This window comes from Haemorhous mexicanus, chromosome Z (assembly GCF_027477595.1).
Source record: "Haemorhous mexicanus isolate bHaeMex1 chromosome Z, bHaeMex1.pri, whole genome shotgun sequence".
NCBI lineage: Eukaryota > Metazoa > Chordata > Aves > Passeriformes > Fringillidae > Haemorhous > Haemorhous mexicanus.
Genome location: NC_082381.1, coordinates 42,865,051 through 42,892,692, shown reverse-complemented (window position 1 = coordinate 42,892,692; position 27,642 = coordinate 42,865,051). Strand labels below are relative to the sequence as shown.

Genomic DNA, 27,642 nt, shown 5'->3' with positions numbered 1-27,642 from the left:
CCCAACCTCCAAAATAAGCTGTAAAAGTGATTTTCAGATCATATCATAAACACTTTATGTAAACTTGCTCAAAAACACACACAAACCACAATGTTTACAGACTCACAGGGTTTCTGTGCCAAAAGGCTCAATATCCTACTACTAAATCTGCATGATAATTCTTTCCAAAAACTACTGCTTACTCTGCTTGGCTTTGGGCCATTTCAACTTATAAACAGGAAAATATGGATGCCATGGAAAAGATATATACAGAGAGCCTGTACACTAAAAAAGCAGATAAACACATTTTTAATGGAAATTCAAAAAATCACTTTAGACTGTTGACTTGTAGGTAGGAAGAAAAAAATCCACCACAATCCAGATCCCACAAACATTTGCACAGGCTCTTAATGAAAGCAGAAGTATCCATGTGCCTAAAAGCCAAAACTTCACAGAGCAAGAACCCAAGCAGAGAGTAAACATAAATCTCCAATATTTTTACTCCGGAACCTGAATATACTTTAGGTGCCAAGCAGCAAAAGATAAAGTGGAGATAACTCTCGGCTGTGGTAAAAAAACAGGCAGCAAAAGTTTCCAAAGTATATGTTGCTGTTCCGTTGTGCAGATTCAATCAAACGGCACAGGAGTTGTTGCAAGTCTTCTCTGACAGACTCAACTGTTCTATACACACAGCTTATGTTTCTAGACATACTTCATGGTTTAATAGCCATTCCTTGGGCTCTTGCACAACTAGAAGTCTTGCAAACAAATACAGTGAATGGTTTTTAGCAATTTTTAGACTATTTAAGGGGAGTGTTCCTAACAGGGAATTCTCCAGGCATGCAGATTATGAAGTATTTTAATAAGATTCACAGAATTTATACTTTACTCCTCCACAGGCTGGCAGAAAACTTATAACATCACTACCTTCCTTGTACCCTCCCTCCAGAAAAATGTGCACAAGCACAAATAACTTTTTTTTGGAAGTAGAGATTGGTAGTATTACAGGACAAAATGCAATTCCACTATTCATAAGGGATATCAGAAACAATCATAAACAGCCTCTAACAGTTTAAGCAATATTCTTTACTGATACTGGCTGCACACCCTTGTGCTACAGTTGTATGTACCTTACACACAAGAACAGAAATTCAGTTAAAGACTAAGTTTTTCAGAGGGTTATTTTGCTGGAATTATCTTCCTGTTGTTGTTTGGGGGAGTTTGGGTTTCATTTGTTTTTTGTAATTGAAATGCTAGAGTACGTTTCCTTTATTATTTTAATTTCCTATTTGGGATTGTCCTAGAAGCTAGTGACCAAGCCCAAATGCTTAGAGATGTAAGCTTTGAAATACTACAGTGAAGACTGGTTATTATAACAGCCCATGGTCAAGAAACCTCACCAGCTGCCAGACAATGCAGCAAGCAACACAGATTTTTTTGTCTGGACGCAGAACCCCAGTCATTACAAAAGACATTAGAGAAACACCTTGACACACTTTCCCACCCGGAGACTGATAACAGATGTTACGTTTTCATCACTGTGGTGGCAAAGGGCTTGCACGAGAGGGATGATGCAGAGACTCAACCTAAACACAGTGCCTGGGATAATGGGAACAGCAACTCAGGAGCTTAGAGCTGGGATGCCAGGCTCTCCACTGACAAAATCTAAAGAAGAGAGTTTTTAGAATGAACATTTGCAGCATGTGTATGCATTTCAGAAGCTCAGAAAACACTGTATATCATGCTTGCTTAAAATAGTTGTGAAAATACCTATGACTTTCTATTTTAAAAAAATCCTGCATCTTTCCTTAAGTGAAGTATATGCATTCTTTGCCCTACGTTACACCTCAAGCAACATCCTGAAGGAAGCTTTATTTTAAGCAATGACAACACAAGAACAGGACTATTTTTCCTATCAAGAATGGAGGATCTTTTCTTTATGCAGGTAATCCTAACAACCAAGCACTCACTGTACTCCACATACACAAACAAGAAAAGAAAGGTTTAGAATAAGCATAGAAGAATGCAACAAGAAAAAAAAAAAAAAAAAGGGCACCAAAAAAGGTATAACATAACAAAACAAACAAAACGCAGTAAAACAAAGGTGGGGAAAAGCAGCACTATCTTATTGAAATATGAATATAAAGGGAGCTCTCAGTGTGCCATGATTTAACCCTGACTAGGTGCCAGCAGCAGCTCTCCATCACTCTCCCCCTTTGCCAGTGGGATGTGACGGAGAACCAGGAAATGTAAAACCCATATCCTGAGATAAGACCAGTTTAGTAATTGAAATAAAATAAAATACTAAAACAACATTAATGATATAGTATTATAATTATAAACAATAGGGAGTTGAGGGGGTGGGGTGACCCAGGAATAAAAAACAGGAGAAACAAGTGATGCACAATACCATCCCTCACCACACATTGACTGATGCCCAAAGTGCCTGCCAGGAAGAAAATTAACTCTATTCCACCCAAAATCAGGGCACTGAAAAATTCGTAACATTCCCTCTTATTCTGGTACCGTACCTTCCTGTTAACCCATCCCCATCTTGCATCACATTAACAGTGACAACCCTTATGTTTAGATGACACATCTCCATTTGAACTTCTAATATGAAGCAGATGCCATACGAGATCATTTAAAATACCTAGGGTGCAAGAACTAACAAAACAGCTGCAAAGCTATCCACTGAAAAAGATTTAAAGCCTATCTTTCTCAGGGAAGAAAAAAGGAAAAAAAAATTGGTTGAAGAGATTTTGTCTGCATGTGGATTTCATTTTGCCAAGATAATTTGTGGGTGAAAAAAGGGCTGTATAAGCAGCAAAACTAAACATTAAAAGGCAAAGAAAAAACTCCAAACCCCACCATTATTTTTTAATTGAACACAGCTTTTCCAAGAATTTACAGTGTTCTCAATCATGCTCATTAGTATTCTTTAAAGCAGTTTTTCATTTTAACCTTTCTGTAACAATGCAAACGTATTTCTCAAGCTCAGTATTTTGATTACTTAGACCAAAAGGATAATTTAGATTACTTCATAAGCAGATGTTACAAAGCAGAGCATGCTTTTCCAAATTAAAGACATATCTCTGGTCTTCTTGCTATTATTAAACTGAAATTTGTACTTTAGAGAATATTCTGAATTTTTCATTTCCATGCCTTTGCACATTTTACTTCTAAAATATGCCAGATTAGACAAGGATCAATTTGTTCATACTCCCTGAACTACAATCAAAAGAATTGTATATTAATTTTATATTCTATATTTTCTTTAAAAAAATTTGTTTTAGTCTCTATCCTTAAATATTTATGTTGGGGGCAGGGGATGGCAGTATATCAACACTTGCTAGCATCCACTTGAGCTGCCTTGATGCTGGCACCTGAAAGGCAACTCCAAAGAACAATTTCAGGCCATAATATCATAATTTCCAGTTTCTGTAAATACTACAAGTTAAAAGTGAAATAAAAATTAAAAAGTGATAGTCACAGAGCATGGCTTAAAATTAATGCACCTTATCTGAAAATAATTGCTAAGGAAATAAGCTTGTATTTATTTCCCAAATAAATATGCAATTCATATCTCTTAAAACTAACTTCTTGAAACAAACATTTATTATATGTCCGTAAACATTAAATCTGTAATTACTATAATCTATTCAAAAAGTACAACTAATTTATGTAAAAGCATAGCCTCCTATCTTCCTTTATAATTCAAAAGGAGCAAAACTAACATACCAGCATTATAATAAACAATTCTGATATGCTAAAGGTAATTGCAATCTCATGTCCAAAATAGAATATGTTCAAACATGCAAAGTAATAGATTTACAATATTGTGGTAATTCTAACCAAGAAGTAGCATGAAGCCATTTCTTTACATCACACTTTGACCAAATTAACATGGAGATGCTCTAATGATACTTTCTGGTTTCAGTGGGGCGGGGGGGGGTTATTTGTTCGGGGTTTTTTTTTAATCAATCAAAATCAATTGTAACTCTTGAGAAGTCTCCACATACTGAACATGCTTCACTTGTTCCTACCAAGAAGCTGTCTTTCCATCTCACTTTATTTTATATGGTTATAAAGCTGTGAAGGCATCATCATGTCATAAATAAAAAAACTAGCATATACCACTAGGCATGCCAGAATTAAATATGACTCTCACTGTAAAGCCACATTAACTGCTCTCCAGTTTGAGAACAAAACCACAAATACCACACAGAGATGGTATAAGTGTGCACAACTGCTAAAAGCACAAAAATTTATATTGTCAATATGAACATACAATTCTTGTACAACTGCTCAGCATATTCAGAATTAAGCAGAATCACTAATAATTCAGCTTTCTACTGCACTTAACTGACACCTCATATAATCTTCACAAGAAGTCCAACTCCTCACATTCTTAGAATCAGCTAGGCTTGAAAACTGGCAGTAATCCTTTCAACAAAGTTTCAGTTTCTCCACACTGAAAGACTTTGCAAACGCAGTTATCTGCCAAAATAAGCACCTTCCATTACCCCTCTTAATATAGGACTTAACCTCGTGTGCACCTTAAAAAACAACTAAACTAACTAAGGACTTAACAACAGAAGAAGAAAAAGCAATATTAAGTAGACTTAGTAGAGTTCATCAGATGACATCCAAAGGGCTGATATGAGTAACAAAGATGTTTAAGAGAAAAGCTGTTTTTGCTGGTAATGTACATAACACCATGTGTAAATACAGCACAACTTCCAAAAGCCATTTTTCCTTTCCAGAAATGATAATGTCAATACAAACCTAAAACACAAAAAACAAATTAACAAAAGGCAAAACCCAAACAAACAAATATACAAACAAACAAAAAAACCCCCTAAGAATTTCCACTACAGACACACTTTTCCTAGCTGACAATCTTTCCTCTAGGTGAATTACTTTTTTTTACCAAGGAGATGCAGGTACCCCACTGGAGGCAAAATACTTTATGGACAGTGAAATGCCTTTTAAGATCAGGATCAATTTTCTAAATGAAGTAAAGAATCATCAGCATTTCTAGTCCAATATCTTTTCACATTTGACAGCCATGAATGGAGATGTTCCATTCTGTTGACACATACTGGAAAAAGCCACAAAAGAAACAACACCAAAAGAGACCCCAAGCATCACTGCACATTTTTCTGCTGGGAGAAACGACATAGCAAACATTCTCCTAACTTTGCATGTAAAGTACAGCAATTTCACTACCCCTCGACATCTGAAGATTAGATCACAATACAGGTTTTTATCAAAAGTTAATATATTAGGATTAAGACTACAGCTAAGAGGATGTTCAGCAAAACAGTCCAAGTTTGGCCCTGATGCCTGAGTTTAGTTTATTGTTTTTTCCTCTGGTGACCAATATTTGACTGAAAAAAAATAGACTTTCATGAAGAGTCTTTTCCTTCAGAGAAAAGCAAGCAAAGAAACAGACACTCCCCTTTCCCAATCTATAAATCTCCTGGATTTGTCTGTAAATTGACACTATTTTAAAACTATAGGATGAATCACATATCATACTATCTGAAAATGTTTTATGTATTTTTTAGACAATGACTAGTAACAAGCATTCAGCTGCTACTGTGATTTAAGTATACTGCAAAACTTAACCTTTCAATTTGGGTGTCTGCAAGAGCTCTTTTGAGCAAAATCATTCTGGCTATTGCAATTGCGATTAAACACAGGACTTTTAAGGGCTTTTAAACACAGGAACTGTACTAGTGAATACCAAAACTTCAGAACAAACCCCAATAAAGCCCCTTTTTGAAGAAAAAAAAATCCAGTATTCCTTAATCTAACATTAAGGTCTTTGTATACTAGGCCTGTGATGAATATATTATATGGTAAAGGTCACAATTTTCTCCACCATGACTTTACAAATCATGGAAAATACAAAAGCTTTTATCTCCCAAAAGTAGCATACTAGGTCAATTTGTCTACAGGATTGCTAAGAGCTTAAGAAGATTAAGACAGGTTTTGAGATCAGGCTTTAAGATAAGGTTATCATCTACACCATGTCCATGCAATTTAAAACAAAAGGTTGTAACATAGTTTCATCAGACAAAACCTCCATTTCCAAATAATGTATACTGGAAAAGTATTTTTCTCCTAATATATTTCATTTTGAAGGCCTGGGAGAGACTAATCTGCCCCATATACTCTGTGGTTTCAGGACACAGCAACAGCTGCTTTTGAACTATATAATACAATGCAAAGGTAAAAATTCAAGTTGTCCCTCAACTTTCTGCACTGTAATCCTTTACTATGTTGTCAATCACGAATTTCAAGAGGAGCTTGTCTATAAACTCTACTTCATTTCAGAGCAAGATTTCTATCAGTATAAACATCCAACTAAGTGCCCAAGACATAAGCAGCACTAAAAATACATTCTAAGAAAAGACTTAATTAGACACCTCATTTCTTCACCCTCCAGGCCCAAAGAACAGTGTCTTGTTTTCTGACCTTCTCCCATACCACTTCCTAATTAGTAACTTCATATATGCATAAACAACTTAATTCTGGCTGCCATTCACAAAGAACAGCTTAGGAAAACATCTAAGGCCCTGATCCCAAAACCACACAGACACGCGTTTAAATATAAGCATGTGGGAAACTCCAGCACAGCCTTGGAAGCGGCTCTTGTGTTTGACTATAAACAAGCACATCAACCCATATGTTAGGACCACAATCCTGAAAATATCGAAGCTTCAGGATGAACGAACCACATGTTCGAAACCAACCAGCTCCTCAGAGGGACCCTGCTGTGGAACGGCTCCTAAGAGGAAATCCAAAAACACGTCTGTGGAACTGACGATGCGAGCCCCGAAGACACTCAACAGGGGTCTCACAAGGCAAAAGTCTGACTTGCAATCACAGCATTTTGGAGCACCACGAAAGAACTTAGTATAACCGGTCACTGTGCTCCGTGAATTCCCGCAGTTACCGGCAGCCCGCTGCGAGGGGCGGAGCCTGGCTCCGGGCACGGACACGGACACATCGCCCCCTCCCTCTCGCTCTCACACACACTCACACACACAAATATCCTTCCAGGAGCGGGGCTCAGCCAGCAGGCTGCGGGAGGCCGGCGGCCGCTGCGTAAGGCAGGGCGGCAGAGCCACCGAGGCCCCGGCGCTGCCCAGGACACATCAAAGTGCGATAAGACGCGGGCGGGAGGGCGAGCGCACACGGTGCTCTGCACAGCGCAACCCCTGGAGCTGCACCGGCGGGCAGGGGCGCGGGGCTGGGGAGCGCCGGCAGCAGCACCGCGACAGCCGGAGGCGCCCGCCCGAGCGCCACCACTGCGGGCTGCCCGCGCTTCGCACCGCCGCATCCCGACCGACCGTCGGGGAAAGAGCCATCGCCGCGCCGGGCACCGGCTCAAAGGCGGCCCCAAGCACTCCTCTGCCGGCCGGGCGACACATGGCCTGCCGCCAGCCGCCGCCGCGATTCGCCTCGCCGCGCTCAGAACAGCGGGAGTTTGCCCTCCCTCCCGTCCCGTCCCGCCTGTGGCCCCCACCCGGGACGGACCCCGGGCGCTGCGGAGGGCAACTCCGCGGCCCTACGGGCCGGCTGCGCTGCCAGCCGGGGTGGGGACGCCCGGACCCGCTCCCAGTCCCCCGGGGCCCCTCTCCCGCTCACCTGGTGGCGGGGCTCTGGAGCCCGGGGCGCCGCGGGGTGCGCCGTGCCCGGCGGGGCTGCCCCGGCCCTGGCTCCGCGCTCCCGCCTCCGGCAAGCTCGGCCCGTGGAGGGGCGGCGGCGGGCAGAGGGCGGCGGGCGGCGGTAAGCGACCGGAACCGCCGCTCATGGCGAGTCCCGGGAAGCCGGAGCAGGAGCGGACACGGGCGCGGGTCTGGGGGAGTGCCGGGAGAAGGGAGGCAGTCGAGGGGGAGGTGGAGGCGGCGACGGCGGCCCCACCAGCGGGGGAGGAGGCAACGGAGGAGGCGGGGGGCGGCGGAGGGGAGGAGGAGAAGGCAGGCAGGAAGGGGGCGGCGGAAGAAGCCACCCATCTGCCGCGCCGGCCCGCCTCGCCGGCCTGACGGAGGTGCCGCTCGCTGCCGCTCTCCTCGCCGCGCGGAGCGACGCCGCGATCCCGCTGGCGGGCAGGGGCATGGAAGTTGGCGTCGGGCTGCGCCCCGGGGGCTGCCGAGCGAGCGGCCACCGGCATCGCTGCCCGCTCCGGCTGGCCGGCGGCGGCCGCCGCCCCAGGAGCAGCCCCACCGGCGGAGCGGTCAGCGCCAGCGGGGACGCGTGGGTGGCATGGGCGGCGTGGGGAGCCTCCGGCCGGGACGCAGCCCACCGCCGGGCGGGGGGGCCGGTGCCCAGCCGTGCCGGCCGCTCCAGCCGCGCAGCTGCTTACTGCTGCAGCCGAGGAGGAGGAGGAAGTCTCCCCGCCTGCTTCCTCCTTCCCTGCCTCCCTCCTTCCCTCCCTGCCTCTAGCCCCAGCGGCCCGCCAGCAGTCCGGCGCCTCCCCAAGGCCTTTCACCGCCCGCAGCACCGCTGCCGCAGGGCGTGACGACCCGCGGGGCGCGCACAGGCGCGGCCAACCCGCACTGCGGCGGTGCCCCCTCGGGACAGCGGGAGCGGAGTCCGTGCCGGAACCCCCGGCGGGCCGCAGCCGTCCCCGAGCAGTCCTTGCGCGCAGAGCCCGGAACCATCCTCGCCCTGTCCCGCGTTCCGCCTCCGCGGATAAGGGCACCGCTGCGGGCCTTCGCCCTCGCTGTCCGGCTCCGCGCCCCGCCCCAATTCGGCACGGTGCTCCGCGGACGGGGGCGACGGCCCAAGGCAGGGGGCAAAGGTTGCCATGGACGGGTGAGCCGGCCCCCACAGGCACGTGTAGGGAGCGGGGACCGCCCCATCTGGGCGTCAGCGGGGGCGGTGAGTACCGATCTCTCTCAGGGACCAACCGCGCCTGCCGGTGTATATGCAAAAGAGTCAAGGATGTCGGTAAAGGGATAGGTTAAGGACAGGGATTTCCTTGAGCTGTCACGGTGACGCCGGTTTCGTTGTCAGACGAACAGCATTCTAGCAGATCCATTGGCTTGAGGAGTCACCAGGAACGCAGCCAAGACGCAGCTAAGAGTTTCTCTGAAAGTGAGGGAAATGCCTCTGCGTGCGTCCATGCGCCTCTGCGATGCGGAGAAGCAGCTGCGTGTGCGGAGTGAGGCCAGCGGGTTTCGTTCTCAGAGAAGGTGAAATAGTGGGAAAAATGACACATGCATTAACAAAGAAAATGCATAGCGAAATTTACTAGCCAGAGGGTTGTGCTTCCTGTCGTGAGTGGAACAACAGTAATTCTCTGAGATCTAAATGTACGGACAGAGAATTTGTTTCATTTTGCACATCACAGCAGTGCTGCCTTCTCCTGTGCCAAGCTGTGAGCGGGAAATGTTTCCACAAATCCAGTATTTGCCAGCATTGCCACACTATGCCAGTTTTTTCTGTCACTCTGTTATTTGGTTGAGCTTTTCATCCAGTGTGGGAGCAGGTGACCATGACTTCCCAGAGGATTAAAAACTCTGGGGTTTGTAGCAGACAATTGATGTGATTCTTGTGTCCCAACAATTTTTAAAGGTTATTCAAAACCTTTCTTGATTTGTTTGCTTAAGCTTCATGGAGTGTTTTAGGTCTCCAGCCCTGAGATCGGAAACAACTTCAACAGCTCCTATTTCCTGATTCTGTGAAACATGAGGGTCTAAAGTACTTACACTTCACCTATCCAAGGTGTCTACTCTTCTTTCAGATTGCTGCTCTCTGGCACGCACATGCAGCCTGCATGAAGCTCTTGGCAGTTCACAGCTGGCAGAAAGTGATGAACAGAGCCACTATTGCTTTTGTGATGATTCATTTTTCACTCACTTCCTGGGGGGATGCTGCTTTAAAACTACTCCCATATTGAAGGTAATACCTAAAAGTGCATTGTGGCACAGACTTCCTTTTTTGTGAGCCCTCCAAAAATGGCAAATTTGAATACTAATTATACACTACAGGAAAAGGTGTGAAAATAGCACCAGTCCTGCAGGTAAGACAATCTTTCTGATATTTTTGTATGTAGATTATCTTCCAGAAAAAAGCAAGAGGTATCTCTGCAGTATGAAGTTACTTCAGCTGTTGGTCTAACACACACTCCAGACTACAGGCTGTCTGGAAGTTCAGTAAAGCTGTTTCTTTGCAATTTGGGGCAGGAGTCTTGCAGACGTAACCTGACAGTTGGGGTGCACTGCACTTCATTTGCTTCTGCAGCTTTGGTGCTCCATTTTCCTGTTAGTTTTAGATTTAAATAAGGTCTTTTCAAGATTACATCATTGCAAAAGCTAGATCCAGATTTTTAATTTTTTTTTCCTGGAGTCATTTTACTCAAGTATGATAAGAGAGACTACCTTTAGTCTAAAACCCTATTAGGGTAAATGCCACATTTGGAAAACAGGCAAGCTTTTAGCAGTGTACAAAAAGCCTTCAGATCTGCTTAAGGTCTTCAAGTACTTGAAGACAAGGTTTTGTCTAACATTTTAAACAACTGTTAACTTGTTTTTCTAAACAGAACATACTGCTGGCTATCCAGAATTACACTCCTTAGCAGTTTATATCAAATTGATCCAGGGAAAAGTTATAAAAAGCTTTTTTTTCTCCTTTGTTGTGATTTTTGTTATAAAGTTTACAAACTTGCAATGCTGCCTAAAAAAACAATAAAAAAATGAAGTCTAGGTTTCCATATCTCTCCCAATGGTCTGGAAGAATCAGTTATGTGTATGCTTTTCAGGGTTCTTATTGTGATGCAATGTTGAAAACTGTGGGATTAGATTTATTGTTTCAATAAAAATTGAAAAAGTCAAATATCCACTGTGCCCAGAGCATCTCTTAAAAGCTGATAGCCTCTGAAGTGGTGTTTAAGACTTTGCATAAGCCAGACTTTGCAACGGGATGATTTCTACCATGAATCCTTCATTTTCTCTGTTTTGTTTCTGTTGGTGCTGCTGAAGTCCCTGATCATTAGAAAAAGAAAATTACTGCAAGTAATTTTCAAGGCTGGCAAGATTGAAAAACTGATAATGGAGCTTGAGAATTGATGTGGTAAATGACCTGTGGAATGCCCAAGAGACACTGGGGAGTATTCATCTGAAGGGGTGAGACAATCTCTAGCGCAGGTGAAGTGCCCATGCGGCGATGCCCACAGCCCACAGGGTAACAGCAACAGCTGGAACCACTGTGCAGCTGGAACACTGTGGTCTAACCACTGTCACTGAGATGTGGAGGGGCAAATTGCATGGCTGGAGCACTGCATCAGTGGCTGTAAACTGTTCAGAAGGGACAGGCAAGGAAAGAGGAGTGGGCAGCAGTGGGGATCGTGATACCCTCTGTGTGGAAAATGGATGAACTACAGAGAGCTGCCATGGGAAAGCAGCAATGAACAGGTAAAATGGATAAAAATGTTTAGGTAAAAACTGGGGTCAAGCCAACAAGGGAAACCTCATGGCTGATGCTTACTACAGGCCACCAGACCTAGGGGAGAATGTTAATGAAGTGTTTTTACTTCAGCTACAGGGAAGATTCACACTCCAGGCCCTGGTCCTGATGGGGGGCTTCAACTACTCTGACATCTGCTGGGAAAGTAGCACAGCAATTTCTGTCTCCTGTAAGCAGGCCAGGAGACTCCTGGAATGCATTGAGGTCTTAATCCAGGTGGTAGCCCAATCAGAGAAGAAACTTTACCACAATAATAAGAATAATAAAGACTTCTGCAGGTATGTGATCAGAAAAGGAGACCAAAGAAAATGTAAGCCTCCAATAAATAAGACAGGATAACTGGTCTAGGACAGAAAAGGCTGAGGCACTCAATATTTTTTTTGCCTCAGTTTTCAGTGGTAAACTCTCTTCCCACATTTCTTAAGCCACTTGTACCTAATCTAGATTAACCCTACTTTGGTTTAGAGTGACTCTTCTCCAATAATTTTTGATTTGTATGGAAAAAATATGCAGTTCAAATGAATATGAGAAATACAATGTGGAAGGGACAGTGCAGTCAAAAGGATAGGTGGTTTCATCATGCATTTTATTTTATCAGTGGCAGGATGTTTCTCATCCTTTCAGTAGCTGCTCTGGATTAACCCTGACAGTCAGGCTCTATGTAGGTGACAAGATTTTTGACCTGTGATGGCACAGGTTTTCCACAAGAAACCCAGGAAAAACAGCTTCAGTCATTCTAAATTTCCTTTATTCTATTCTTCAGATATATTAAAATGCCCATCAAAGAGGGATGTTGTGAAGCTCTTCCATCTTACAGTGGAGAATATGACATTGTTTTTAGTAGGTAATGCAGCTTTATCCCACACTGTAAAACGCCATTCATGCATCCCTCTGTTTCTGAACAAGCAGTAGCCGAAATACAGATCAGCTTTTTCAAAGGACTGTTAGACATGGTGGCTAATATTTAAACCCAATGTGAAATAGCATGATTGGCATAGCTACCATGTAATGGTAGAAGAATGTAGCCAGACTGAAGGGAACATCAAACTGAAGAAAAGCAGACCTGCTCTTACAGATTTAAAAGCTAACCTTTAGGCAGTTAGATTCCTGGACTATGCTCACTCATCTCCTGCTCTTTAGCTAGAGTGTATTCAAGGGACAGTCATGGGTGGTCTCATGGGGAAAATGGAAAAAGGTGCACCCCACCCTTTGACTCTCATTTTGCTTTATGCAAATACATCCCTGGCTGTCAATCTGTTACAAACAGCTGCTCCTTTATCCCATACCAAGCTAGTTGACATTTCACATTACAAGTTACCTTCTAATGCTATCCACCCTGTGGATTGATAAAAGAAATAGATCATTGAATTAATATTACTTTGAATTTATATTGATAGAAGAACTGATAGAGTGGGGAATGTTACCAAGTCTTATTCTCCCTGTGTAGCTGCTGGTAAAAAAATCTCATGGCACATGGTGACTGCCAGTAGATTACAGAGCCTTAAACAGTGTCCCTGAACTACTCACTGCAGCTGTTCCCAGGAAAAGTGATATAGTTGATGTTCTTAATGAATAAGATGCATGTATTGAACAACACCAGCAGTATACTTTAAATATCTTGGTGTGGTATTTAGGAAATCAGGAGAGCATTCAACACCTATCACTCAAAAAACAGAGTCACTTTGCTGGACTTTCAAGGGAAAGGAATAAGGGAAACTGTGAGAATTAAACTAGTCATTACTGAGGCGTGGATACAATCCAAGACTTCTTTCTCTTCCACTAGGAACTGATAAATGAAAAAGTGAACACTGCCATTCAACTTGCATACTGCCAAAAGTAACTATCTAGAAAGTATACTAAGTATTCCCTGGAACTTTATTAATGCACTGATGATGAGGTGTTATAACTGGAGACAATGTTGACAACATCTGAAAAAATAGGAAGCTTCGTGTGTCAGACAGTGCTAACCCTTGCATTGAGAAGTCTGGTATTCTATGTTGTAAACCCACAAAAGTTGGTAAATGCTGCAGTAACTTGCACAGTGAGGTCCAGATATCAAAAAGATCACATCAATGCTGGCAGAATTCTGGGTTTCAACTTGGCCTGTACCCTTAGGACCAATATGGAACACAACATGCTCTCAAATTGAAGAACTGGAAACCTGAAAAAATAGCTACGAAAAACCAATTATGTAACAAAACCAGGTGACTATTGCAATCGACCATAATACCTGCTGGAATTTTTTGAATCACAAGAGAAATTGAAGAAACTGCTGGACATCATTGATGTGATATATTTATAGGATTCACACCAACTGTATCTGGCATAATACATTTTATATGCTATGATAATTGTAATACTGTGTTCTGTTTTATTAGCTTTTATATTCTTGTGCTGGTATATTGGCATATTGCTTTTCTCTCCACGTCAAAAATACATCACATTTAACACATCAATTGTTAAATCATTACCTACAGTGAGAATACTGTCTCCTTCCTGATGCTGCACCATAGTGTACAAGAAATGTAGGTATAGTCAATGGAAGACCTGCAAGGAATACTCTGAAAGCTAGCTTTGTATTTGCTTGTTCACTGACAGACCTTAAAGAGCCTGGTTTAAAGAAATAATCAGTATGCAGTCTTGAACTGTGGCCAAATTTAAATTTTTTTTCCCCACCAAATGCCTTTAAATATCATTGTGCCTTCCCTAAAGAATTAAAAGGTAGGGAGAACAAACAGCCATTTGATTCGGAACAGAGGTGTTATCCATCATAGTTTAGTTTAAACTGGAGTTTAGGTACAGAGTGAGCACAGGCTAGAGTGAAAAGAGGACAGGCTTGAGCTAGAGCATTGACAGAATATTAGCACTGGTGTTTTTGTTTACGTAATAGAATTTACTGTCTGCCTTGTTTAATGTTTCACGGGCTTTGTGTGTAGTTTCCCATCAAATGCACACTGAAGTAATTTCTCCTATCCCAGGCTGAAGTTTCCTGGAGAAATAAAACCAGAAATTTAAAAAATAGGTTTGAATGACAGAACCCATCATTAGTGACTGTGTGGGTCTGAAGCACAAAGAGAATTTACAAGATGTCTACATTCAGAATTGACAGGCTCTGTCTCTCAGTGCCTCTGGAGGCTGCATTTCACTCTTAGGCATATTTAGCAAGAAGTAGAGAAATTGTTTATTCATCCACCAAAACCAGAAAACACAACTATAGAGACACTGATTACACTGTGGTATTTATCTCCTCGCTTGAGAGAGCTACATATTTCATTGATGCACATGCTTTTTTTTTTTTTTTTTTTTTTTTTTTTTTTTTTTTTTTTTTTGCTTTGACATGCTGCATTACTTCGGTGGAAAGAAAGGATTCTGCCAGCAGAGCAGGAGAATATCTGTCTCTGTTAAAGGAGAATCTGTGCTGAGTTTCCTTCTTTTCTCCAGTGAGACCGCAACACATCCATGCATACAGAGAAACAAATCTAGGATGAGGTAGCAAAGATCAACATTGCCTACTAGTCTTTGAAGGATTTGTTATTTACAAACTTCTGGAACTAGTGTGGGGTTCTCAAAGCCAATTCATTTTAGTGGGTTAATTTAAGTTCAGACTAAGGCTCGTGTTGGTGTTTGGTGAGTGTCTGTAATGGGGGGAGAGGATGTTGATGTGCATGCCTGAGTATATGTGAATGTCCATGTATACAGTCTGGATAGCCATTTTCCATCCAGAATGAATGTATGAAAAAACAAACCTCTTTGTGGACGGAGAAGGAAAAACTCCTGGCAATTCCAGAATCTATTTTTCAAGGAATACAGAGGAAGGAACTAGAAGAAGACTTTGTGGTAAAGTATTGGCTGATATATGAGCAAAAAAGCTGATAATTGATCCTTGTGTTTAGGCAAGTATGACTTAACATTATGTAAGAATACACAGGTAATGACTATTTTATTGTATTCCTTAAACATGTGTTTTTACTTAAGTATAAAGAGATCTAATGTGAAGTGCCTTGGATACAGTTTTCCTGTCACTGATTGTTCTCCAAGGAGTCTACAAAGATGCAGCATGAGCTGAATCTGTGTGTACACTTGCACCTGCACCCACCAGATGATGCTCCATGAGGTGCATAGAGCACCTCAGCCAAGCATTGAGGTAATTCCCCACCATCAGCTCTGTCTACCAGAGTGGCCCCTGACCACTTGAATTACATGATCCTGTAAGATAACACTGGAGCATTTATTTCCTCATCAGCAAGGGCATCTTCACTCCTCTGTATGGTGGTTGATCTGGTTTTGGTATTCCTGCTTCCAGTCAGTTAAACCAGTTCTGCAGTTAAATCTTCCTGTGAACTACACCAAGTAATTCCTCAGTCACAAATTGCTATTGCTGAGCCATTTCCATTTGAATTTCTTCTTCATGACAAAAAACCCTTTTGGTTTGATCAGGGGAAATCCTCCACATGACCACAGCTATTTAAGGTTATGTAAGTGTTGTACAGTTGTATCCATGAGGTATGTACATAGCTCTGTGGGGTGGTAGAATGTGCTGTCTGCTATGACTTTCAGAAAGACCCCTCAGGTGCATTTAGTCAACATGTGGGACAGTTGAGCAGTGAAGTCTACAATAGGTTAAGTGTGCTGTGTCTTACCTAGCTTCTTAATGGTTCTCTCTGTGGACAGCCCTTTTTCTTCTGTAAAGCCATCTCCAGAGCAAGGTGCTGCAAATAGTTTGATTAAAGGAGGCAGGACAAGGCTCTAAAAGGAGACTCCCTCACTGGATGGCATGCTTGAGATATAATGAATATTTTAATTCCTCTTTGACTTAGATACCTTTCCCTCCTGATCAGTACAATCCTGTCATATCTCACAATAGTAGATTTTCTGGATGAATTTGGCCAAACAAATGCCTTTTTGCCTGAGGCAGCTGGAATCACAGTCAGCATGTCTGCTCTTCCGCTGAGCCCTTTCAAAGCCACTCTGCTAACCAGATGAAAGGGACACACTGGAGGACCACAACTCCTTGATTAGTACCTAAAACAAAATGTCATTTGTGACTTTATCAGCATAGCTTATGAGTAACATAATGTGATAATGGCTGGTGCTGAAACAAATTGAACAGCTCACACCCCTTGGATGTTTGTTAGAAGATGTTTGTTTGCTGGTGTTTGATTTGCAGCAGCCTAGAGTGACTGATAGTGCAGGGCAAGGTACTGCAGTAATAGATAACAGACAGATCATGAGTCTGCATGCAGCACAACTGGGAGCATGCAAGTTTCTGAGAGGGTTTTGTGATAGAACACACAATATATCCAGACAGTGAAAAGCAAATACTCCCAAGCAAGAGCTTTTCAGTTGTGTATCAATAAGAATACAAATCTCCAAAGGTCTCCAAAGGTCGATTTCCTGTTTTAGTGGTCAATAATATATCAAAAGAGAGTCCAGAATCCCTGCATCAGACATATTCTTCACAGAGATGAAAGAACCTTGCTTAAATCAGAGATATTGAGAGGTGGCTGTGGGGATTGATGCACGGAGGAGAGCTCAGTTGGTGTTCCATCTTTGTTGGGCCAAGACATCAGACTCACTCATTGTTTGCCATAGTGTCTGCCTCTCACAACATCATGTCCAGGATTCTTGCTGGAAGGTCGGGATGATGGTGCCCAAGATGGCATAAGAACTCTCTAGCCCAGCTATGAGGTAGAGCTAAGTCCCCCAAGTCCAGTATGGCATGTACTTATTATATCTTCCATTATACATGCCTCACTGTACCTCGCTGCCTGTACGAAAGATGCAAATGTCAGGAGCTTGGTACTGGAACGAGATCCAGAATCAATTCAGACAGTCCTGCAGGAAGAGAAATTTTAGGAAACCCTTTTCAATTTGATTTAATAAGCCACACTCTGGAACTGCTGCTATGTTGGCCATGTCTTCTGCAGGTCAAAAAACGATGAGACTTCATGTTGTGTCCCAGCTGTTTCCAGTCTCTGATCCCCACTCTCCACCCCAGTTCTTCTTTTCTACAGTTCAGGAAGATTTACAGCATGGAGGACTATGAGGTATTGTGGTGTAACATTCTTGCACAAACCAAATCTCTCTCCTATTTGACTCCAGCAAGCCAACTAGATTGCACTAGTGCATATTTTTCATCTCTGCTCTCACCTCATTTCTGATGCTATGCAAAGACCTTGTTCTCAGAGAGAAACTTCAGGACCTGTGCAGCTTTACCGAAAGCAGCTTAAAAATGTACAGGAACATCCTCTGGGTTGCAAGAAGTACTGAAGAATTATTTGATTTGCAGCAGAAAAACTGAAAAAGAGGCAGGAGATGTCAAGGCTAGATGGCACAAAGAATGAACTACCATATCCACATTTTTAACAGGTGATATTCAGTTTTTGGACTAGCTTCCAAAAAAAATCTTTTTTTTTTTTTTTTTTTGAAGACTCCAAAATCAGATGAGATTGTTTTCCTGAGAAAATTGTAAGACAAGCACTAGTCCATTGGTCCAATATTGACGTACTTGGAAGCCAAAGTTGAAGACAGAACTGAGGTCTAAAGTGACCACTCTGGTTTGTAAATCTGCAATGTGTTCACCAACTAATGGAGGTCAATTTATTGTATTGACAAGCAGTATCTGGGGGACAGCCGTAGGCATTTGCTCCTCTATGTTTGCCTCTCTGATCAAACCTGCAGAGCTTTCTTGGAAAGCAGGAAGTCCTGGCCTTTTTCTTGAGAGAATTGCACAGCCATCCTACCGATAATGGGGTATACTTCTGCTGTGTGTATACATAAATACGGAAATATATGCACTTACAGGTACATGTAATACACCCAGAAGCATAAAAGGATGAAGCAAAAGATATGTAGAAACTTCATAATCTCTGAAAACTTCTCTGAAAATAAGATGTCAGTTCCTTTTTTTGTTTTAAAAAAAAAAAAATCCAAAACTTCTTTTGTCAATAAGTAGTCATAATCACTGCTAACTGGGTCATAAATTCCACTCTGCTTATTGATGCTTCTTAGCTCATCACTAAAAATGGCCCAAGCAGATGAGTGCTGCTCTCTGCAAAATGCAAATTCCAAATCTATACTCTGGCTATAGTTTAGTGCTAGGAACTCTAATGCTGTTCATGCTTTCAGCACATAGAACATCAGCCATGTGAGTGGTTACTGTTACAGTCTTCATTTTGAAGATGTGGGCTGATTAATGCAGTAAAAGCTGCTTATTCCCCCACCTTCTCCCGTTCTCCATTTAGGCCAAGGAAGATCAAGTTCAGATTTAGCGATGAGAAACTGGAAGTCATTGGACAACCCTCCTCACATGACAAGTTTATTAGTCTTCCAAACATCAGAAGCAGGACTGCATATTAGTTGACTAAACATGAGAGGAGTAAAAAGGTCTAGATAGCTGGAAAATATTTATGAAGGAAAGTTTAATTTAATTTTGTTTTGTACATTGGTGATGATTATAGGGGAAAAGACACATGATGGAGCCCTGTTTACCTAGAGCCTGCTAAGGGGCAGTGGTGAATGAATACTTTGGTTTTCTTTGCTTGCCTGTGCAGACCTTGCTTTACTGATTAAACTATTTTTATCACAATACATGATTTTTCTGCCTTTAAGCCTTCTGATTGTCTTTCCCATCCCACTTGATGGGAGTGGATATGTAGGGTTTAGCTGCCAACATGATCTGCCAACAGTAGGTTCCTGCCATGGTTTCTGAGGTGGGGAGCTTTCAAAAAAAGAAAAAGAGCCATAAGACATGGATATGTGATTTTTTTTTCCCCTCTGATATTGCTAATTTTAACTTTTAATGCAGGCCTGTAATTTCTAAGCAGGAACTGTGGATATTGTCTGCAGACACTTGTGGAGTTATGGTGACATTCTGGCAAACCACTAGATCCAGATTCTTCAAGCAACGTCAGAGGTGTTTTCCTGGGTAAAAACATAGGCCCAGACTACAAAGTAGCATCTCCTCTTGCTTCTCTTGATGGACAACGGCACACACACTCACATCTTCTTCATCAGCATTATTGGTTCAATTCCTTCACACGTGCAGGGGACCATGAAATCTAGCACTTGTGGCATCTGTTCAGCCTTGAGGCTCAGTGTGATTGTTAATGAAAATTCCACAACTAGCTTCACATACCTAGTGGGATTACTTACTCAGGATTCACTAAGTGGCAGCTCTATAGGCCTAGTTACCTTTTTCAAAAGTAAAAGATTTAGATGGAAATGCTTAAATGCCTGCATGACTCAGGCATCAAAGTCCTGTTCAGAGATGTCATGGTCCAGATCTTCAATGGCTTTCATGGGCCAAGCTGAGATTTGAGCAGTGATTGTGCCAAGCAGGAGTTCATCACACTGGCTAGACGAATGCACATTATGCCCTTCAGGAATCTCACAAGACTTTGTGAAACTGGCATTTTCAAAGTAAAAAAAAAAAAAAAAAAAAAAACTTTCTACGACTTCTTTTCATGGTTATCTATTAGTTATGAGTATTTTTAAAATCTATATAGAACATCCATTCAGCAAAACAATGTTAAATGTTTACCATCTCCAGAAATCATGCTTTGAGGAGCTGTAACAAATGGAATTAATAATATTGATTAAATATTTAATACCTTTAAACAGATTGAAAATTCAAGGCATGATTAAACTGTTAATGACAAAATCCTGAAAAAATGAGCAGTGCTAAAATTTGGGAATTGATCTTTGCTAGCCTCAGCATTAAGATGGAATCATAGAGTGGCATGGGCTGGAAGGGACCTTAAAAGATTATTCAGTTCCAACCCTGTCTACCCTGGGCAACAGTGTCACCCACTAAATTAAGGTGCTCAGGGCTGCATCTGACCTGGCCTTGGGATGGGGCATCCACAACTTTTCTGGGCAATCTGTTCCCCACTAGCCTCTGAATAAAGAATTCCTTCCTACCATCTAATCTAAATTTCCCCACATGCACGCTTTTTTTAAAAAAATTATTTTTAAAGTTTCAAACCATTTCTCTTTGTTCTATCACTATCTACCTGTATAAGCTGCCATTAGAAGTGTGGTCTGCCCACCACTGACTTTTCTTTGGCCCTGTACAGAAGTACATTGCAGCCCTGTCTGTCACTATGAGATGAGGTTTTTTCTCACAGACCATTAACCTTCTTCATCATATATGATGGACCTGCTCGGGGTGTGAATAAGTGGTTTCCCAACCCCCCTACCCTTTAAAAAAAAAAAAAGTTTATGACAGCATGTTTGTCAGTTTTTACCATTGTTACACAAAACCTCAATTCTCTTGTTAAAAACATTAACTACACAATGCAAAACATCTGCATTGTCTTAATCAGCAGAGATATTTTTACACTTTCATTGAATGGAGAATGTCTTGGAGGCAAAGAAACATTGTGACATTTATACGTAGCTGCTCAGCTGGCACTGCAAAGCATTTTGCATTTCCTCTCTATCACCTACACCTTACTAAGGATGAGTGTTGATTATGCTGGTACAATTTCCCTTGGTGCTAGGTACTGCCTTTTCCTGTTTCTTTCTGGATTCTGAATTTTTTAACACCTGGTGTTGATTATAGAACAAGGTTGTGTGGGCCTTCAGCATATAAAAAACTCTTGTGGGTGCCTTTGGTGGAACTGTACTTTTCCTTACGTGGGAGTCCAGAGATCAATTAATGAAATGATACTAAATGGGAGAATCAGAAATATTACTGAGCATGAATACATCTATATACAGGAGTATGTAAAGCTATTATATACTTTCCTCTATAGTAGTCAGACTTTACCTAAATCCATTAAACCTTCATGACTACATTTTCTTCAGCAATACAGTAGAAATGCCTTAGACTGTGGATTACACCTTACAGGAGGCTTTTGAAGCCGCCCTGTTATTTGGATGCTGTAGTAATAGAAATTAAGATCTTTGGTGCATGGCAGTTCACAACCCATTGTGGTTTATGATAAACACAACCAGTCAGCAAATCAAAGACTGCAATAAACCACAAACTTTTCTACAAGCTGTGCTTGGTAAGCTGAAAATTTGCTTCAAGCAACAAATAGTTGTGAGCTACCAGTGTTAGACTAGAGATCAGTTCTTAGAAGATGTGTTTCCAAAACCGGTCTGCGTGTTGGATGTAGTACCACAGAATACAAGAAGAAGTGGCAAAGAGAGGAGAGGAGTTTACTGCTGAAGCAGTATTTTACCTGAGCCTAACACTGACTACAAGATAGACTCTTCACTCTAATAATAGCTGCATTTATTCTACTAACAGCACTCAGGGGGAAAATGGGATGGATATTTGGCTCAAATTTTAAACAGTTGGTAATTTCATTAGTCTATTAGAATATTTCTCTATCAATAGCTATACAGCAGTATTTTCACAGAAATGTCTCAGCATAAGAGAAAACTGCAACAAATTCTTGCAGAAACTAGGCATGCAGCAACACTCAGAGATCATTGAAAATGCAGGTTCAGCACAATATGATTCTCTGCATTCTGAGATTCTTATAAATAAGTGAAAACAAGTAGCTATTGATATAAACTAATTGCCACTGTTCTTGTATTCCCACTGCCAATGTTCTGTTTAACATTAGATGTGAACACAGCAGTCAGCCAGACATGACTGAAAGTCTGGTGCATTTTTAAAAAGATACAAACTCTACAGTATCCACACTGGCATTATATACCTGGGTAAGCCATCTGCCAATGTACTAACTTGAAAGTTAGCAGTTTAGCATTCTCCCATGGCTGGTGCTTGCCATGACAGAATAATGGTTTCATATTTTTTGCTCCCAACCTGGGGGCTTAGCACCTTGCTAGACCGCATTCCTATCTTGTTATACAGAAGAGGAGATGAAAAACACCTTCTTCTGGCAGCAAGTGCACTGTGCTCCATAAATGGGAGACAACTAAAGCCTGGAAACCATGGGTTTAAAACCAGGCACAGACACAATACATGTCACGAACACCTCTGGGCAGATCCAGTGTCAGTCAGGACTGGTATCAGCTCACAACCCTGGAGCAGATGCCGTTGCATATTGGCAGTGGAGACTTTGCAGGAAATTGTGCAGACTGCCCTGAGCACTGGAGTGATAACTGACTCTGCATGGTGCAGAGGCTTCCAGCTTCTCTATCAGTTCTTGGACACCTTGGCATGTGAATGTCGCATTTCTCAAAAATGTGCCCGCTTTTTCAAAGTGGACCTGATTTTTTTTCGTTGGGTCCTGGAATCTCAGATTTCATAAAATCATAGAATGGTTTGGGTTGGAAATGCCTTAAAGATTGCCTTGTTTCAACACCCTGGCATGGGCAGGGACACCTCCCAGGTGTCTCAAAGCTCTGGGCAACCTATTCCAGTGCCTCACCACTCTCATGGTAAAGAATTTCTTCCCCGTATCTAATCTAAACTTACTATCTAAATTTACTATGTAAATGTAAATTTACTACATAATATGAAAACTTACTATGTAAATCTGAAGACATCCTCCTTTGTCCTATCACTGAACGCTGTTGTAAAAAATCCCTCTCCAGCTTCCCCATAGAGCCTTTTTATGTACTAGAAAATTCTGTAAGATCTCTCTGGAGAACTCTCTCCTCGAGGCCTAAGTAATGTGACCCTCTCAGCCTGGTTTCATAGAGAAGGTGCCCTGTCCCTCTGATAAACTTTGTGTCTCTGCTAGTCTCATTCCAGCAGGCCTGATTCTTTCTTGTGTTGGGGGTCTTGGGTTGCATGAGTCTAATGGTTGTCTGGCAGTTTGCTGCTAGCTAAACTGACCTGAGTTCTTCTGCCCAATAGCTCAGAACCATAAATTTGAATCCACTATCAGATCTTGTAGGAAGTCAGCTGGGAAACCATTCCAAGGCACATCTTTAAGTCAGGGATTCATGATTCTCCACCTTCTCTCTGTAGACCACATCCCTGAGAGGATTATTCTTCCAGCAAGAAAAGTTAACGTATATTTTAGACTTTTGAAATAACAAGCTCTTAGACAACACATTAATTTCAGACCAAAGATTCATATGTTAGAGAACTGAGTTTTTAGGAAACTGAGAAGGTTGCAGATTGTATACTGCACAAAGTATTGTACACATGTATACTTACTTGTATAAAACCCGTTCTTTCTAGAAGAGATGGTACTCTTTGCAAACTGTTTCATTATCTGCCTTTTAAAAAGACAAATGTCACCACCTATTTGAATGCTTGTCTTTTGGAGGAAGAAAGCCTGAAAAAAAAAACCAAAACCAAAGAAAGGATAATCCTGTTTGGAACTATAGTGCTGATTTGAACTTTTTCTTGTACATTACGGTTTCTGGAAGAGCATGGTTTAGATGTTCAAGAGATGCTACATGTTAGACTGAAATTTAAGAAATTGAAGAATTTTAGATGTTGGCATTCTTGTGGGAATTTTTGCCATGCAGAAGCAGGCTGTCTTCAGAGGGTAATGATGATCAACAGTCACCTTGGTATTTGTTTTTAAATTTGGTCCTTCCTGAGTTATTGTCCACCATTATCTGAACTTCTATCAACAATATAGAGTCCATTTTTATAGATGCTTCAGACTGGTCTTGCTCTGGGATATGTCTTTCATCTGGCCATAATTTCCATTAGGGCACTATTGCAGTATGTCTACCAAAAAAATGATTTGACATTTTAATTTTGTTTTGTCATTCCTTTTACCTCTACAGGCTGTTTTTACTTCTGGGCTTTTTCTCTGTGAGTACAAGTCAGCCAGAGACCCTCCTGTCATATCAGTAGCTAAAGAAGAAACTGAAATGTGTAGTGAAACACAAAGTGCACATAAGAAGGTTTACCAGTTCAGTCTTGAAGAAACACTTGTGTAGCATTCACATTCTCTGAAAAAATCCCTTCGCCCAGGGTTTTTCTCCTGGGAAGCTGAAAAGCCTCAGAGAAAAAGTGAAACAATTCGTATCTCATTTGCTTCTCCTGTGTTTTGCTTGTGTGGAATGTGTCTGGAGATTGTTTACCACAGGTGATTGTTTCATTGGATTCTGGTGTGAGTTGTTTTCACTCATTGGCCAATCAGTGCCAAGCTGTGTCGGGACTCTGGAAAGAGTCATGAGTTTTCATTATTATTAGCTTTTTAGCCTTCTAAAAGTATCCTTTCTCTATTCTTTAGTACAGTTTAGTATAGCATTCTTTAATATATTATAGTATCATAAAATAATAAATTAGCCTTCTGAGAACATGGAGTCAGATTCATCATTCCTTCCTTCATTGGGGCACCGGCACCCCACAAATACAATACTCTTGTACTAGATCTATGTGTATGAAGAGCAACACGGACATGTTCCCCAAAATTCAGAGTTTGGCCAAAACAGCTCCTTCTCATTTTTGCATTAATTGACATGATTTTCTAATTGCAGCAAAACACAGCACTGTTAGTCATGTTTCCTACACCAGGATATAGTGTTTTCTCTTACTCTCAATAAATCTGATTGGGCTACTTACCCCTTGCAGAGGAAATGGCTTTATAGCCTGAGTGAGGGCTAGCAGTACTTTTGTCCAAAATCCAAAAGGACAAGAAGGTACCCCGGCAGTTATTTATAAATCTTGTTCTGAGAGTTACACTTTCATAGAAATTAGTGTGGTTTTAGAGACTATAAATTACAGGTAGCAAATGAGGCTGATTAGAAACATCTGTTTGCATACAGATACCACCACCCCACCCCCACTCCCCTTTCTGGCAATGAGCAACAAAAGAAGTAGTAAGTTGAGTGAGGTTTGGTAGCTGTTTGCCTGCTTGTGGTGCTGGATCTCCTTTTTTGCTCATGCTCCAGCTCTGAATAAATATTTAGATTCTCTCTCTAGTTATAAGAAAAAAAATCCTGGATAGAAAATGACACAATATCTGTGATTTTCCGTATTGATACTTAGGATAGAACTGCAAGCTGCACAGTCTTTCAGAGAAAATGGGAAATAGTATGAGTCTCTTAGGAATGAGAAATACATGTTGTTTAAACCACCCATAGTCTGGCACAAAACCTGCAGTACAGTTCTTTTTTTAATGTGAATACCACTGAAAATGATAAGCCAAGTCAATTTTGCAATATTGCTCCATTTTAATTCAGCCATGCAAAGTTAAACCAAAACCTTCAATCACACAACGGTACTCCAGCCTTCCTCAGATAATTGTCACTTTACATAGAACCTCTTACACATATCTTCTAGAAAAATAGAATGTTCTCATAATATTAAATTTTTGCTTTTCTTTCTAAAGCACTGGCTATTAAATGCTACATACATTCCAGGTGGGATTTCTTTTTCTCTATCTAGATGAACAATATTTTCTTTTCCTAGTACTTTTGCAGAAACCTTTTGTTACCGTAACACTATCCATCAAATACTGCTACTGTAGATAACTTGGAGCAAGTTATCTACAAAAGAGGTTGGAACTTTTGCATTCCATCTTCTGAATGAAAACACCACTGCTTTCATTTATCAAATCCCTCATTTTCACATTTGGAAAGTCCTCAGAAGGGTAACATCCTAGTTGCAGATGAGTGGTGAGTTTCCTATTTCATTTTTTCCCCTCATCTTTTCCCTAGAAAAAGGAAAATTGGAACATCACCTATTTTTTCCCCTCTTAATTATAATCTCCTGGTTCTGTCTTGAAATATTCAAACAGAATAATCAGTCTTAGAATTGAGAAAAGATATTGCTAAGGTCTATATGTGAGAGTGTGATTGCTCCTTTAGTCAAGAGGATATTTACTAATTACTGCCATGGAAATCAGCATAGATCTGAAAGGACCACCCAAGGACTATGCTGTTATTTTAGTTTGGAAATTTTCTATGTGTCTTTTCCATCATTCCGGATGGTGGGAGAAACTCTGATTGCTTCAGGGCTGCCAGAAAATCAAAGTAGAAAAAATGTGACCAATTCCTTGGTGTCAGCCTTTGTCCTGCACATTCTAGCTGCATTACTTCTGCTTGGGGTGGAAATGCCTGGTAGTGTTTACTTTGATCTTGCAAGCTGGAGATTTTGCTCCTGATTGTGAGATTAATTTAGAAACTTTTTGCATAAAGGTCTACCTTCATCTGTCCTGCTAGCCTGGTTCTCACTGAGGTTCATGCAAACCCTTGAGTATGAGGAAGGAGGTTTCCAATGTGAGTCTTCTTTGCCAGTAAGTATCTTATTACAGATTATAGGTCTGTTAGGAAGAGCAAGTTAAGGAGAGCTAGTTTGTAAATAGAAAATTAACATCTCCCCTTCTGTCTTTTGAGATGAGAAAATAACTATGATTACTCAGCAAGGGCTGGCAGAAAGGGCACAATGCCCGAGGAAGTGAAAAGTGCTGAGATCACAAGCAGTCAGACTGAGAGAAAGAAACTTGGAGCTTCTCCAAGCAGTTTCTAAACTGCTGTTTCTCCAAGATCGGACCTTCAGCTGGCACAGCCTAAGGACCCAGGCTTCTGCTGCTTGCCTGAGATAAGCACAATTCCTGAGTGAGGCCACCTGGTACTCTAAGGACACAGTTTTCCTCTCAGACTCATAGTGCCATCCTGAGGACCTGCAGTCCTCGCATATCACCTGCGAGAAAAAGTTTTTAAAGGCAAAGTTTTTTGTGGAAAGCTCTCTTTTAGAACGTGATGAGAAACTTGCACCATGAAAGGGAGTGTGAGATGAGCTGTACACTGTTGGCTCACATTGCAGCAGAGAAGAGAGGCAGACTTGGCTAACACCAATCAGCATCACTTCCCTTTCTTAATGCTGAAAATACGCCGTTGTGCCGTGCACACGGGGCATAACAAACTCTTCTTCACTCACAATATTGAAAGAAATCTAGTCCTTTTACCTGGGAGGTTTCAAAGCTTACATCAGAGAAATTCTGTCATGCTTCTTCCATTTGTTTTCCCTTACAGATTGATGGTACAAATTCTGTAGCTACTCTGACAGAAGATTTGCAAAATAACAGGGAAGACATAAGGATAAGCACATCTCTGTGACAGAAAATATGCCTGACCTTTAGCGAAGTCAGCTGCCAGCACTGCCTCATGGCTGATCACAGTAGCTGGACAGAATACAGGCAGTAAAAGTGGTCAGAGGTTGCATTTCAGGCTGCTCTTAACAATACAGCCTAGGACAAATCATGTGTGAAAATCTCTTGTGTCATTTCCAGTTAGTAATTCCTGGAAAACAAACATGCTATTTCAACTGCTCAAATTGAGCAA

The 27,642-nt window shown here is 41.7% G+C and overlaps 1 protein-coding gene across 1 annotated transcript in view; it reads right to left on the bottom strand.

The window, feature by feature from the left end:
- Positions 1 to 8,915, bottom strand: part of RNF38 (ring finger protein 38) — a 105,347-nt gene extending 96,432 nt beyond the window's left edge. Inside the window, exon 1 of the mRNA XM_059836656.1 lies at positions 7,642 to 8,915. Coding sequence (XP_059692639.1) covers positions 7,642 to 8,167 — 526 coding nt within the window. The 5' untranslated portion in view covers positions 8,168 to 8,915. The remainder of the gene's footprint in view (positions 1 to 7,641) is intronic.
- Positions 8,916 to 27,642: the final 18,727 nt, after the last annotated feature.